At 33.5% G+C, this 14,722-nt stretch overlaps 1 protein-coding gene across 8 annotated transcripts in view; it reads right to left on the bottom strand.

Moving 5' to 3' along the window:
- Positions 1-14,722, bottom strand: part of LOC125696695 (sodium channel protein type 2 subunit alpha) — a 73,470-nt gene that overhangs the window by 13,504 nt on the left and 45,244 nt on the right. For 5 of the 8 annotated variants that reach the window (XM_048952720.1, XM_048952719.1, XM_048952722.1 and 2 more), the window contains exons 18-21: positions 5,471-5,591; positions 4,960-5,114; positions 3,787-3,960; positions 1,538-1,660 (exon numbers count right to left, since the gene is read on the bottom strand). In XM_048952720.1, coding sequence (XP_048808677.1) covers positions 1,538-1,660; positions 3,787-3,960; positions 4,960-5,114; positions 5,471-5,591 — 573 coding nt within the window. The remainder of the gene's footprint in view (positions 1-1,537; positions 1,661-3,786; positions 3,961-4,959; positions 5,115-5,470; positions 5,592-14,722) is intronic. The other 3 variants (XM_048952726.1, XM_048952724.1, XM_048952725.1) reach the window with 1 other exon arrangement.

Here is a 14,722-nt window from a genome sequence, read left to right as displayed (position 1 = left end):
AAAAAAGAAAAATTAAACTTAATTACTAAGCAGGGTAGAAATCTACATTTACTAAGAATAAGGCAAAATACTTTTTAAAGCATGGCAAAAATTTTGTGTGAAAAGTTTTTTTATGTAATTTTAACAGGCCTTTCCTGTAACTTATCACAGTGGAATTTTTAAGAACAGATGTGGTAGAGTACCAAAGCAAATGTAGAGTGGCTGGACAGCCCACCAAGAAAGCATCTGTGAGATTCAGAAATTTGTTGGAGGCAAGTACATGGTATTTTCCACTTGAATATCAAAACCTATTTCCTTTTTAGTTGGAAGTCTTTTGATTTCCATCACATTTTCTCTAGAAAATCAAGAAGCTGTAGTTGACTTAAAAATTTACTGATAAGCTTTTAAACCAAGGTCTCAAAGATCAGTGATCACAGCAGGTAGATCACACAAGGACCCTTTTTAATTCATCAATAAGTTTTCAACTCAGGTACATTTGCTGATTAGACTTATAGCTATGTGATCCAGTTAGACATATAGACCCTGAATGAATATGTCAGACATCTTGTGGCTTTTATCTCCAGTTGTTGACTACTGCCTATAAGAGAAACATTTCTAGAGTTTTCATGTCATAGCAGAATATGTAAGGTCTTTGTCCATTCCAGTATACTGAAGAAATGATTTGAACTAATCACTAATCTGACTTCACACTAAAATACACTGAGAGCCAATTAGGGCAAATCAGGGTCTCAGCTTTGGTAACTGTTACAGCAGTAACTACTGTAGATAGTAACTTCTCAAACTTATCCAGCTCTGTCAGCAAAAATGTCTTCCCATATGTTTTCAGCCTTCTTAGTGCTCTGCAGATTACAATCAACATTTTAAAGTCAATACAGAAAGCAGTAAACAATCAGTTTAAGCCAGAAATCATAAAAGAAAACATCAGCTCCATCTTCAGCGTGCTACAAATGCTGTTTCAAGTAGAATGCAATAGTCATCTACTCTGCAGGAGTGAAGGCATTTTATCACTGCCAATTTTCTTACATATGGATTCATAACAAAGCTTTTAATTTGTAACAGAAATTGCCAATTAATATTTTCATAATAGTATGTTAAAAGATTTTTGATGGACTATGGATATGACATTCTATACTTGTAGGAAAACACATGTATGCATATATATGTATATGTGCTCATACTTTTATGAGGAAACGTTGATTTTTTTTAAACTATTTCAGCTGTAAGAGGATTTAATCACATAGGATAAATTCAGTCATGTAGTAAAATTCCAGAGATCCATGCAGTTGATAAACCCTTGGGCCTTCAGGAAAACATGAAATTTGCTGAAAGGCCAGCAAACTTAAATAAATGTTACAATGTGTGCAATAACACATGAATTCATATAAGCAGATGAAGTCTTTTGCTTATATGTTAGTGATAAATGTAAAATATATAAGATGATGGTGCAGCATTTTTGCATGGATTTGTCATTGATTATTCTGCATGCATTGCTTCTGTGTATGCATGCATTATTTCAAATTCTTTCATTTTTTCTTACCCTCATCCCTTCAAATCGCGACAAGGCTCTCAGAGGTCTCAAAGCTCTTAGTGTCCTAAGGGATTTAATCGCACCAAGTTCTGAGTAGCCCAAGGCATTAGCTGTTAAGCTAACCAAAGAGACCTACACAAAAACAGAAAGGCAATAGTGCTCATTCATCTTGTATATCCTTTGATACATATGGTGGGATGACATGTGCCCTGAACTTCAAAGAAGATTCAAGGGTAGACCTCTTTCTCTAGGAATCCTTCTGTAATGCAGAAAGTTTTTAAGTCAGACAAAGCAGAATAAAAGTATATCCTAGGTACCTGTTGATGAAATCATCTTTGTAGAATGGTATACAAATGTCTTCTAAATTCATATAAACCAGCCAATATTTGGTGGTATTTAATGAAAAATGAAGTCGCATGCAAAAAGAAAATTTGCAGAAGTTGGGTGAATTGGAATGCTCAATTTAGGACAAGACTTTCCATGTTATCTTCAGAACTTGAGAATGTAAAAGCTCTCAAAAACTACATTCAGACCTGGCCTTTGGTCAAACGTAAATTTCTAGTGTCTAGAAAATCTTATACAACAGCTGTAGCTACCAGTGCTGCTCAGATTTAGCAAGACTAATCAAAACTGATAACCAACTGTTAGATAATGGTAGGGAACTTCACTGTTAGGCATATCCACACTTCATTACATTCCCTGTGAATCCTTTAACAACTTCATCAATTTTGACTTGTGTAACGCTGGTCTGGTCTGCAGACAGATGATTAAATAAAACAGAATAGCTGTAAAATAAATAATACAATTACCTTTCATCAGTAATCCTTAAAAATGTATTTATAGTAGACCATTTGGAAGGAATGGTCCCAGTAAAGAAAATTTTTAACATCTACTGTAATTTAATGCCTCTTTCGGCCTTCCTGTTCTCTCATTTCTGTCATTTCCACATTAACCTCTTTGCTTAGTTATTTCACTCCTCCAACGTAACACTTGAAAAAAATACTCTGGAAATTGTTGTGGTTTTGGTTTTGTTTTGTTTTGTTGTTGTTTTTTTTTTTTTTCCATGCAAACAATTGCTATAGAGAAAGATTCCCATGAAAATCTCAGAAAGATATTCATAAAGTTCACTGCAGTAACTAAACCAGAGATTATCAAATAAGAATTGAATAATTTTGATAAATACAGTGAACATAGAGTGACAATGTAAAGTACGAAGCCTCTGTAGAACACTACTGATTGATGATTTACATAATCTTATGCCATTAAATATTTCACAGGGGTTTACTCAACCACAGCATTCTAACATGGCACCTAGACATATTTTAGCATAGGATCTCTAGGGATGGTATGGATATAAAATTAGAATGTTTGCCAAGCTCTGTGTAATAAACACTTCTTGGTCTATCATACTGTAATACTAGGGAGGTATGCAGTGGTTTCTACAGAATTCTGCTGCTGATCAGAACAAGTGAACAAGAGAGTCAAGACACGCTCTTACCTTGCATTCTATGGGAATTTCACATGCAGAACTGAGTGATGTCCTTTTAGCACAGACAGATGTAGTCAGGATATTGAGGATGGAAGGGAAATGGATGTCTGCTACATGGCTAAAGATCTGTAGTCTTCCATTTTTTGCTACCCAGTAATATGCATACACTGTTTGGCAGTTAAGACTTGAAATTACAATACTCTGTGCACTAGGTCCTTCAGAAAATGTGATCTGCTTGGTGGTGCAGCATTTTGAAAATCTCTGGAGTACCCATTTCAAGGGAGCTCAGCTATAGCTCTCTAAGTGACTGTTTAAGGTTGCATGTGTGATACAGTTAAAAGCACAAAAGTACTGAGTAGTACTGAGAGTTCCTAGCAGTATTTTTCCTTCATCACACTAAGTGATAGGATACACACTAAAGCAGTAGAAAGTTAGAAACTTTCAAATCAATTGCTTTCAAATACTCAAATTCCACATAGAGTTAAAACTCATGAAGATCAGCAACATCCATTCCATACAGCAGAATTACCAAAAAAGCATACTTTCAATAAAGCTCAATAACTTCATAAAACTACAGAATATCAGAAAAAAAATATCTAGAATAAGAAGTACATCTGTATAATTTTTCTTTTCCAAACAGAATTATAAAGCAAATCACAACAGCAATTTTAAAACAGAACTTCCTTTGGCTAGAGCAGTATGTTTATCTAAACACATAATCCTGTGATTTTTAGAGCTTGTGGTACATGATATGGAAAAGAATACATACATCAACAATCAGGAAGTCCAGCCAGCACCATGCGTTAGTGAAATAGGTTTGAAAGCCATAAGCCACCCATTTTAAAAGCATTTCCAGAATGAAGATGTAAGTAAAAACTTTGTCAGCATATTCCAGCATGGTCTTGATAGTTTTACGTTGCTCTATGTATATATCTTCAAATGCCTGTGAAAAAGATTTTTGAGGATATAATTAAATGACTTCCTAATTTGAAATGCAGGATATAGTACCCAACAGAGTATTTGAGTTGAAAAGATATACGTGATGATTAGCCACATATTCTTACCAAAATTCTTACCAAAATCCTTTCACTTAATACCATAGTCTTCATAACACTGTAGTACTCATCTTTCAGCTGAGCTGGACAATGATTCATGAAGCTTACTGTAATACTATTCTCCAAATCACATTTTCATTTGTTTCCATGAATAGCAATAGCTTATTGGCATAAGGATTTCCCTTTGACAGTTCCAACTTTGTATCAAAACTTTATATCAAAATTATTCATAATACATTAGAAATTTAATAATGCCTTGTGATATATAATTTTGAGAAATGAGTAATTGAACCCAAACTATACGCACAACCCACAAAGCAATTCTAAACAGAAATTTCAAAAGGAAAGATCTACATCAACAGTGAATCACTGCAACCTGAAATGCAAGTGTAGCAAGTGCACTGTATTTTGCTCCTGCTATGAGAGACTAATTGCTTCTCTACTTACGCAGTGTACCTGATTTAAGGTCAATTTGGCAAAAAAAAACTGATTGAATCATTATCATACCTTACATCTCATTTTGCAATTCAAGTTGCTGTTCATATCTTCCTAGCTCTGCAATCAAATCATACTCTATGCATCTCTTCTGAGAAAAAAGAGTTACTAGTATATAAAAAGAATATGGAGATGTGAGCACCAGACTCATGTAGCTGATTTCTTATTTTCATGAACAGTAGCTACATTTTTAACTCATCTAACAATTTCTTTCATAGCCTGAGAGAAAACTTACAAGTTCACCACAACATATGCCAAATATTTGTTCAAATACATTGGCATTAGAACATCACTGAATTGGATATCAAATTCTGATGTTTACTGTAGCTATAAAATGAATTGTAACTCCAAATGCTTGCTAAAATAGACATAGTTGTTTCATCTTAACTTACCAGCGCACCACTGCTGAGGAGAATCATGAAGACAATGAAGGTCTCAAACCAGTTGTGTTCAACAATCTTATAGCATGTTTTCCTAAGATTCCACCAGATTTTCCCTTTCCCATCTTCTACACTGACTTGACAGCACTTGAATCTTCGCACACACCCTAAGTGTGATAATAAATTGAGATGTCAAAAAAAAGGCTAATATTTATTAGGAATTACAGATGAACAAAAGCAATTTGGCTCATTTCAGAATTACTGCAATAGATGGCTGTAAGTAAGTATCTTTCTGAATATTTGAGGGCCTTACTTTCAATATTTGAAATAGAAGTTCTGTAGCTTTTATAATATCTATCAAGGAGAAAGGGAGCACTACAACAGCACCTATGAAGGAGATACTCATACAAAAAAAAATATAATTGTAATCACAAGTCAGCTTATTGATTTCAACTGAGAATAGAACCCAGCCCACACCAACAAAATTAGGCCTTATCATGTGAATATATTTTGCTTTTCCTACCTTCTGTAAAACAAGCCTCAGGCTCCAGAGATTCTTCAGGTTCTACTTCTGGCTGCTCTCCTTCTGGAGGTAGTCCAATATCAACTGTGCTACCTTCTGATGAACTGGAGGCATTTAATTTCTGTGAATTAAAACCCACATATACCATTATTTTTTTCAAATTTAAATTATTTTGAGTAGACATTAATGTTTGAAATGCATATCAAAATATTTTGCATGTATTTCATGCTCTGAAATTAAAATAATAATTTTTATATACAATATATAATGCCAAATTGCTCTACTACAGGTGAGGTCACAAGATTAGAAAAATTGTATTATGTATTCCCCCTCAGTGAAATATTTTCATGTTTTCATATAAGGAATTGCTGAAATAATTAGACTACTATTCTGAGCCACATACAAGAAATCTTAAAAAAAATTCCTATAAGTTAGGAATGGGTGCCTTCCACAGTTTGTACTGCTTTATTATTCCAATCGTGTGGCTGCATTTTAGATCACACTTCATATAGTTTGTGTTAATACAAATAACTTTTCCAAAGTCATGACCAAACCAAGAACAAGCTGTATAGATGTATTTTCATGTCCCAAGTAAATGTTATTCTATCAAAACTGTATAATCTAAAAAGTTGGAATATTAACTTTTAATTATCATTGACATGAAAACACATTATGAATTGTACAGGATAAATTTCTATTTCTAAAAGAGCATCACATTAATTTAAGAGCAGTAGCTGTTATTTTGCATTCTCTATTGCCAATGCATTTTCTGATTTTATTGTGCACTTTGAAACTACTTATTACTTTGTTACAGTACACATACATGTCCAGTAACTATAAAACAACAAAAAAAAACTTTTGGAGGATTCAAGTGAAAACAAATGCTTTAAAAACAATACTGTTATAATACAATACTGAACCAATTAATCATACTGATAATATAATCCAAATCTTCTCTTTCACACCATGATATTGTGTTGGCAACAGACAAATATGAGTACTATAATAAGTAAAAGTAGTTTGATCATGGCATTCTATGACTCTTCTAATGTTATCACTATGTGAAGTATAACATCAGTAAAATGGCTGCACTGATAAGTAGCTAATTTTTAAAGGGAATGATGTAAGCAGAGTTAAAATACATTCTGTGGGGAAATAATATTAGACAGAGGTAAGATCCACGGAAACATTAAAGACATGTTTGCTGACAGTTAAAACTTAAGTTAGAGGCATTATTCCTTTAAAACATGTTCAAGAAGCTCTAACTTCTAAAGGTTTTGTAAAGGAAATGTATACAGTAATAGTATGTGAATACAGAATGTAAAACTTTAAGGTAATTTTATGCTGCCACCCAGATTCAGTACGTTCTTTAAGCAAAGAAAAAATTGTTTCTCACTCATTCTGAATTTATCAAAAGACACTTGACAATATATCATGATTTTGACATAGGCTTAACTATGATTTCTGTGTACCATGGTACACTCATAGACCACATTTTAGAGAAGGAAGACAAAGCAAACCAAAACATTTATTGTATGGTATATTATGCAGGTAATTGCAGCGATATCCACACCCTTTTCATTTCTTTGAAACGTTTACATATTCATGTCTTAAGTCTGTGCATAAGCATATAGCATCTGTAAGTTTATTTTTTGTAAGTACACACATGGATGCACACTTTTTTTGCAGATTAGCATTTAAATTCTCCCATTGCAATCTAATTCAAACCTGCAGGCAACACATGGCAGTTTGGTCATTATGGAATACTGCCTCTACAATGGTGAAGATGGAAAGTATGGGATAAATACTTATTCCGTAATTAAGGACCACAGCATATAAAAATAAGTGGAAGTCAATCATCAGTTTGAGAAAAGGGCAAAAACACTGTAAACTCAAGGTACATTCCAAATAAATGTACATATGGTATCAAAATTAATGCTTATCAATACTATATAATAAATCACTTTTAAACTGAGAAGCGACTATCTGCTTGTAAACTTTTCTTAAAATATTGCTTGCATCATTCCAGTCTGGACAGCATTTTTAGCAGAATGCTGCAGTAGTAGCAGAGCAAACAAAAATCATGATCTGTTTAAAATATAAATTTGAAGGACCTACTGTCCTGTCCATTCTTTTACAGGAAAAAGGAAGAATTTAGTAACTCAGATATTACGCAGTAAGCTTAATCAACATGTTAATTTTAAGTAGGAATAATGAATTCCTATTATTGAAAACGCTCAAGACTAATACATAACTCAATATGAAAAATTAGGAGGGATCAAAATGATCAGGAAGAAAAGCTAGAAAATGAGACAGTAGAACAGTCAATTATCAGGTACATCAGAAAGCCATCTTTATTTCTGTGGGGCAGTATCTATGGTGAATTTTATCTTACAAGCCTCTTCTCATTGAAAATCTGGTATGCTTCTTGTAAAGAGCTGCAATAATAATCACAGAAGTTAAGCTAAACAGAAAAATGCTAAATTAAATCAGCAGCTGATATTTGAAACACAACAATAAAATGCCTTTTCCCACCAACAATTCTGTTAAATCTTCCATTGTTGCTGTAACAGTATTTCTTTAGCATGCTGTTCTTGTACACCTGAATTTAACTCCATACAGATCAATAGATGAATGAGTAGACTACAAATATTATTCAATAAATTCAGTAATAATTAAGTATCACGTAGGGAAGAAAAACAGTTATTTTTTTCAACATAAATGGTTTTTTTTTTGTTTTTGTTTTAAAACTAAATTCATTATGCAGCATTTTGTATAATTATAAAAAATTGTATACATTATAAACAGCTCTGAAGGTTCTATGATATTATATCTTAAGATCTCACCAAATCAATTGAGGTCAGTGTGCCTAAAAGAGTTGTCAGTAATAATCATATATTTCCACAGCCAATTTCTCTTCTGTTATAGAGCAACTTACCAAGGGACACTGCACTGATTTCTATGTATTTAATAAAGACTCACCTGGGAATAAGTCATGTTATTGTTGATTATGTCTTGTCCATATGCTTTAGCACATAAAAAGACTTTTTATTTCACTGAACTGGAATTTCAGTGTCCACACAATAAAAAAAAAGTCAGCTGTCCTCAGTGGCAGACCCTGATATGTTGGGTATTTAGCATATGCCCCAGCTCTTCACCAGAACATATCTCAAAGTTACCTTTGCACCCAGTAAACTCTTTTCTTTGCTCAGCAGCATTACAAAGACTGGATTTTGGCAATGCTATACACCACATATGTATACAGCTTTTCAAAAGAATGAACCTGTAAGAACAAGATAATCATCAATACCAAAGTTTACCTTTGATAATGCTAGCAAGTCCTTTCTGAGCCTTTTTTGATACCATGCCTCTAGATTTCAAAAGTATTTAGTCACTCAGACTATAGGATATTTATCAACTATTAGACACTCTTCAAGTACTATGATGCTAGATTATTAAAAAAAAAAAAAAAAAAAAAAGGTTTTCTGGAGAGCATGGTAAGGAAATTATTCTCAGAGGAATCTACTTTGTGTCTTCACAGAAGACAGTAACACATGGTTCAAAAGCAGCGATATACTGATTATCATAGCTACACATATCTTTTATGTCACGCTTACCAATAGCATTGCCAGTCATGCTTTCATCAGCAATACAGTACAGGATGAGAGAGAGTTTTTAGTTTAGCTTTCAAGATAGAAACTAAAAGTGGAAAGCAGCTTGCCTAACAGAGAAGCATTGCAAAAAGCAGCAGCCAAGTTTAGGTCAGGAAGTTTTTGAAATAAATTACTTTCTGAACCTTCACAACATCCCATAGCGTCATACAATTCTGCTTCACTTACAGCCAGGCAACTTTGAGCTTCTAATATCTCTTTCTTTATTTCCATGATAATTATCACAGAGAAGTTAAACAGCTCTTAGATAAACTCTTTTAATGAAACCTGAAATTTCATGATTGGCCAGGATGCAACTAATAGCTGTTAAAATCAAAATTTAAGTGACAGAAGGAGCAAAGAGCAGAATAGACAAAAGCAGTAAGATGGCATTAAGGGAAACCACTATTTTTGCTTTGCATTAATTTCCATTCCTCCCAAACCTGTGAAAATGTTAAATAATGGGAAATACATGTTTTTATTGCTATTTGTACTATTTGTATGTCACTATAAAGATGAGATGATCTCTGTCTTGTATAGTAATATGATGTTCAAACGTACACAGCCTGTTTCCCGTACAGCTACATAACCTACAAAAATGACCAGGTGGCTAAATATCATTGTAGTTCCACTGGTATAGCTAAGTAGAATTTGGATGTCACTGTTTCTAATGCTTATACAGTAAAGCATAATAACTCCATCAGTTCAAGAAAACCCAGAACGTTGTGAATCAAGGCTTAATGATTATGTGCTGATTTTGCAAATACTGCAGAAAAGCATGATCCTTAAATTACAGGTCCTCTCTGAATTGTAGTGATATTCATATTTACTTTATCCTACTCATTCATGAGCACTGATAAATGAAGATATTTGCAAGGGTGTTCAGTGAAGGCAAAAGTATCATAAGTAACAGTGCAAATATTTGCAAAAGCAGACCTGTTGTTCCACAAATAGTGGAAGGATATTTCTGAAACAGCATGGGACTGCTGTCTATAAAGATTAATTAAGCTAACTACAAGGTGAAACAATATCTCACAATTTAATATCATTCCCTATGACACATAATATGACAGTGGGATGTGATCAGTTCATAAACAAACCAAAGACTTAATTTTTCAGAGTAGGAAAGAATTTTGAATAATGAATATTTGTAAATCAAAGTATGATTAATCATGTAAATTATCATTACAAAAGAGAAGATAAAAAGCTATTTAATAAGTGCATTTTAACTCTACTTTTTTTACCAAACTGAAAGCAACATTATATTGCACCATGGTGTTATAAATGTTAGGATCACATTTAATATGTGAGATACAAATCATACTGAAACTGAAGACCTTTTGGTCCAAACACTGCAACTCACTCACTGGACTGCTGAACTGTATTTGTTACCCGTAAGGTAAGAATAACCTTAAGTTTCTCGGGGCAGACAATTTTAGATATCTGGGGAGGTAGTCTTTTGTAAGCATAAATTAAAGAGCTATGGAAAGACTGAATTGGGTCAGATTTTTGTCATCAGTTTTCTCTTTGCACCTCTACACTTGTAAGTGTGGGTGTAAGTAAGAGCAGAACTGACCTCTGAATGTTTGACCAGCCAAACACCCATTTAGTATAAGCTTTTTTTTTTTTTTTTTTTTTTTAAACAAATGATGGTCACATGCTTTGACTGTGGAAATTAAATGATTTCATGCTTAATGGTGCTTCAAGTACTGTATATTAACCTCCAAACTAAATAAATGCTTACATGACTACTGAAAAAAAGCATTTCTAAGGAAACTTGTAAAAAAATAATGACGGCTATCATGAACTTGCAAGTTACCAACGTTACAATCTAGAATACAATATTATGAAAGTTTTCCAAATCAATTAACAGCTCTTCATTATCAACACAATTTACAAATGGTCTTATTAAGATTCTTAAGAGAAAGTTGGTGAATTATATACCCTGTCTTCCTATGAAAGGAAAGAAAACCCTTCAAAACTAGAATCCTGAAAATTTTACCAACAAGATTGGCAAAGGTACATAGCATGCACTGCCAAATACAGTCAGAATATAATGAAAAGTATGGCATCTAAATCGTAGAAATGTTGGGGCTGCCAGTCTCGCCTGACCATGCTGTGATGCAAGTCCTGTGGCTCAGCAGAGAGCAGCTGTGCATGTTTGTACTTTATTGCAATGAATGGGACAGGTTAGCTGAAAAACATGCAGGCCAGTCAATATCCATTAAAAAGTGATTATATAACATATATATGTATAATTTGCTTAGGTAACCTGTGTAAAATTGGTGACACGATGCTCTGCCTCGACTAAAAGTACCAGAGCTGCACTCTTGACTGATCCAGCTTGGTTCTACTCCTGTGAGAAGTAAGAATGGTAGGAAATGAAGTTCAGGACACAGCACCTCTGCGGGTTTTTTTGCGCTGGAAATTCTTATACAATTATATTGGCTGAGTAAAGATCCAATACATTTACTTTTCAGTAGTTCAGAATAATATGAATATATGTGAGAATACAAGACAATAAGTATCTTTTAGATTACTGAATGCTGCCTAAAGTAAAATATACACTATTGTGATGTCTGCAACAGAACTAGGAGATATCACATTCTTTAAGGCATTTAAAAATACCTTATAATTCTGCACACCATAATTGTGAGCCTGAAAGTTATACTAAGAATAAAAATCTAACTATTACACAAAATACATGCACTTCAAAATTTTCTACATATACCATCCCCATAGTACTTAAAAAGCTAAAAATGAAAAAATATATTTATAGCTTTTATGCTGGAAAGCAGCAGGGCGTCTCAAGTCTACACAGTTTCATGAGCAGGATAACAGTCTCAGCATAATGCCCCATATATGCTAATGAGCCTACTTTTATGATAACGGTTTATTTAGGGTGTGTTCATTATTGCAATGTATTCAACCAGTAAAGTTCCTATGGACACAATGTTTTCATAATTATTTCTTTTTAGGTTTCAAATGCAATCTTCTAGAAAATTCTGGTCAGCTTTTCATAACGTAAATTCATACCTACTGGCATTTACAATATTGTATGTATTGTTTCTAGAAGGGTATAAGCAAGTTTTTATTTTCATCAAAATACTAGAAAAGATGTATGTTATGACAATGATTCACCAAACGTTAACATGCTTAATTAAAACTTGCTAATAAATTATAATTATTCTGTAGAAATTCATCTTATTGCCCTACATCACAAGGAATACATGTATGCACGTTTATATACAGACACGCATAAAAGCAAACAGACACTCTCTCTCATCAGGATCTGGCCAGATGACCTTGCAGCCTTTAGTTAGGTATTCTGCTAACTGAAGGCGGTTTGGTGCCAATTTCTATCTTGAGCACCTCTAATTTGCATATGTAAGCAATAAGGTGTCTGCAGATCAACAGTCAGCAACAGCAGATTCACATAAATGGGATCACATGAGAGGGCACGTTAGGGCACACGAAGGCACATCATGGCATGACAAAAAACATGAGGTCTTGAACAAAAAGTCATTTGCTATCACTTTTTCATTAAAAAAAAAAAAAAAGTCATCTTTTACTAATTTCATGACCAGAGCTTTAGTTGTGTAATTAATACGTCTCTATTCTTCTCATCACCAAAAAACATAGCTGATAAGAATCATCTAGTGAAGAGTAGGAATTAGAATTGAGATAAAAAACTGCAGTATTTTATCTACTATTTGATGTTAAAATTTTAAAAACAGAATTTGTAGCAGAGAAAGATTTATTTCTCAAAAGAGATGTCAGTGTTTACTGGCACTGCCATAAGTCATGTTCCTTCTTGCTCAGTGAATCACAGATCATTTTCTGTGCAATAGTTGCAGATTCAACATGGAGAATACTTCCCTACATTTTCAAAAGTAGATTTCAGATTTCATAAAAATAATTTAATAATCACTAATGAAAATGTTTAAAGTACTTCTTCCTGTTATTGGAATGACAGAGAGTATTTAATTAGTGCAATTCAACTACATTTCCAAATTACTTTTCATAGAGAAGTAGTCAATTAAAAATTATCAGAGCTATAATTCATTTTGATAATATTTCAGCTACTATGTACATAGCTTCAGAACCTTAAAAAGAACAAGTGCAGGGAAAGCATTACAGCACACCTTAAATCATGGTTTACTAATACGAGGATGTGGGCGGGAGAGCAAAGAAGTGAGGAGAGGGGAGTTTAGACTAATGTTTTCCTGAGTGCAAGCTTCTGATCCTATCAGGACTTAGCAGTTAACATCTCAATACTACACCTGTCAGAAAATTTTCTTTCAGTGCCATCATGCAATAATATCATCTGAAGCGTCACTGTCAGTTACAATATATCTGCAAAATAAACTAACAATATCTTCTTCATACTTTCTAACTGCAATATTTAGAATATTCTATCAATAATGTCTTAGTCTGCCATCACTGTTGAAATGGATTGAAACACTACGCTAACTTTACAAACCACTGCAGAATACAGTCTAATATTTGTTACTCCACTAAGGTAGCAATAAATATTTCTTCTTGTGATAAAGAAATCCAAAGTATTACATTTCCTAGTACTGAAATTTAACTTAGGGCCCTTTATTCCCAAACTTTCAGTACATCCTCTGGATATCACTAGTTGTTAAGCAATGAAAAGACTGAAAATCATAGATCTACTTGAAGATGATAAGAACGACAAAAAAAAAAAAAAAAAAAAAACAACAACAAACCCAGAAGGTAAAGGCCTGTGCCAAGAAACTACATGATTTACAAGAGAGAAAAATAACCTGTGCCATTATTATGACATGCAAACATAATAGGAAATCTCACTGTCAGGCAGAATTTAATTACATTGGAAGTGGAATTTGCTGTTCCTTAGTCAGCAGTAAAGTTTGAAATGCTAACAATGGAGAAAGGAATGACAGAACAATATGCTAGCCCTATTTCTCATAAGGTGCCTGAAAAAGATTCTGTTTCTCATCCTAAACAGGATAGAATGGAATCTTTGATACTAGACTGAAGACCAAGAACTTTTTCCATAATCAACCTCTTTATTACACAAAATAACTAAAGGCCAAACTAAAAGAACTGTTCTGTTGTACATGCAATGCATGGTTATGAAAAGTAAGATAGACAGTAATGCAGACAATCTGTAAAAAACTATTTTTCAAAGAACAATAAAGAATAGTCTGAAGAGAGACAAAAAAAATATGACTTAATGTGTGATGCAGACAGTGCAAGAATCTTGGAGTAAGAACTAATAGAATCTTATCCATATTCATATCCTTGCATTCAAGTGTGAAGAAATCCGTTATGAACATCTTTCTGTTTGTTTGTGTCTATATCACAGCATGCAGTACTGTTCAAAAATGCCCATGCTAATCCTGAATGAACTAGCATTAGTACTGAGCATAGCACAGACTAATTACAGTTGACGCGGTGTGCCTCCCCCATACACAATTGAACAGAGCACTGGGTTAAAACAGTAATGAAAGCTTTGACATCCTTTGCTACTCACTAAATGTTAGCTTGGAGTCATCCATTGGGCACCATGTTGTGCCACAGGTGCCTTTTATTATTTTCACAGTAGGTAACAGAT

Source organism: Lagopus muta, chromosome 8, assembly GCF_023343835.1.
Source record: "Lagopus muta isolate bLagMut1 chromosome 8, bLagMut1 primary, whole genome shotgun sequence".
Taxonomy (NCBI): domain Eukaryota; kingdom Metazoa; phylum Chordata; class Aves; order Galliformes; family Phasianidae; genus Lagopus; species Lagopus muta.
The sequence above is the reverse complement of the archived record's forward strand: the minus strand, read 5'-3'. Positions and strand labels throughout refer to the sequence as shown.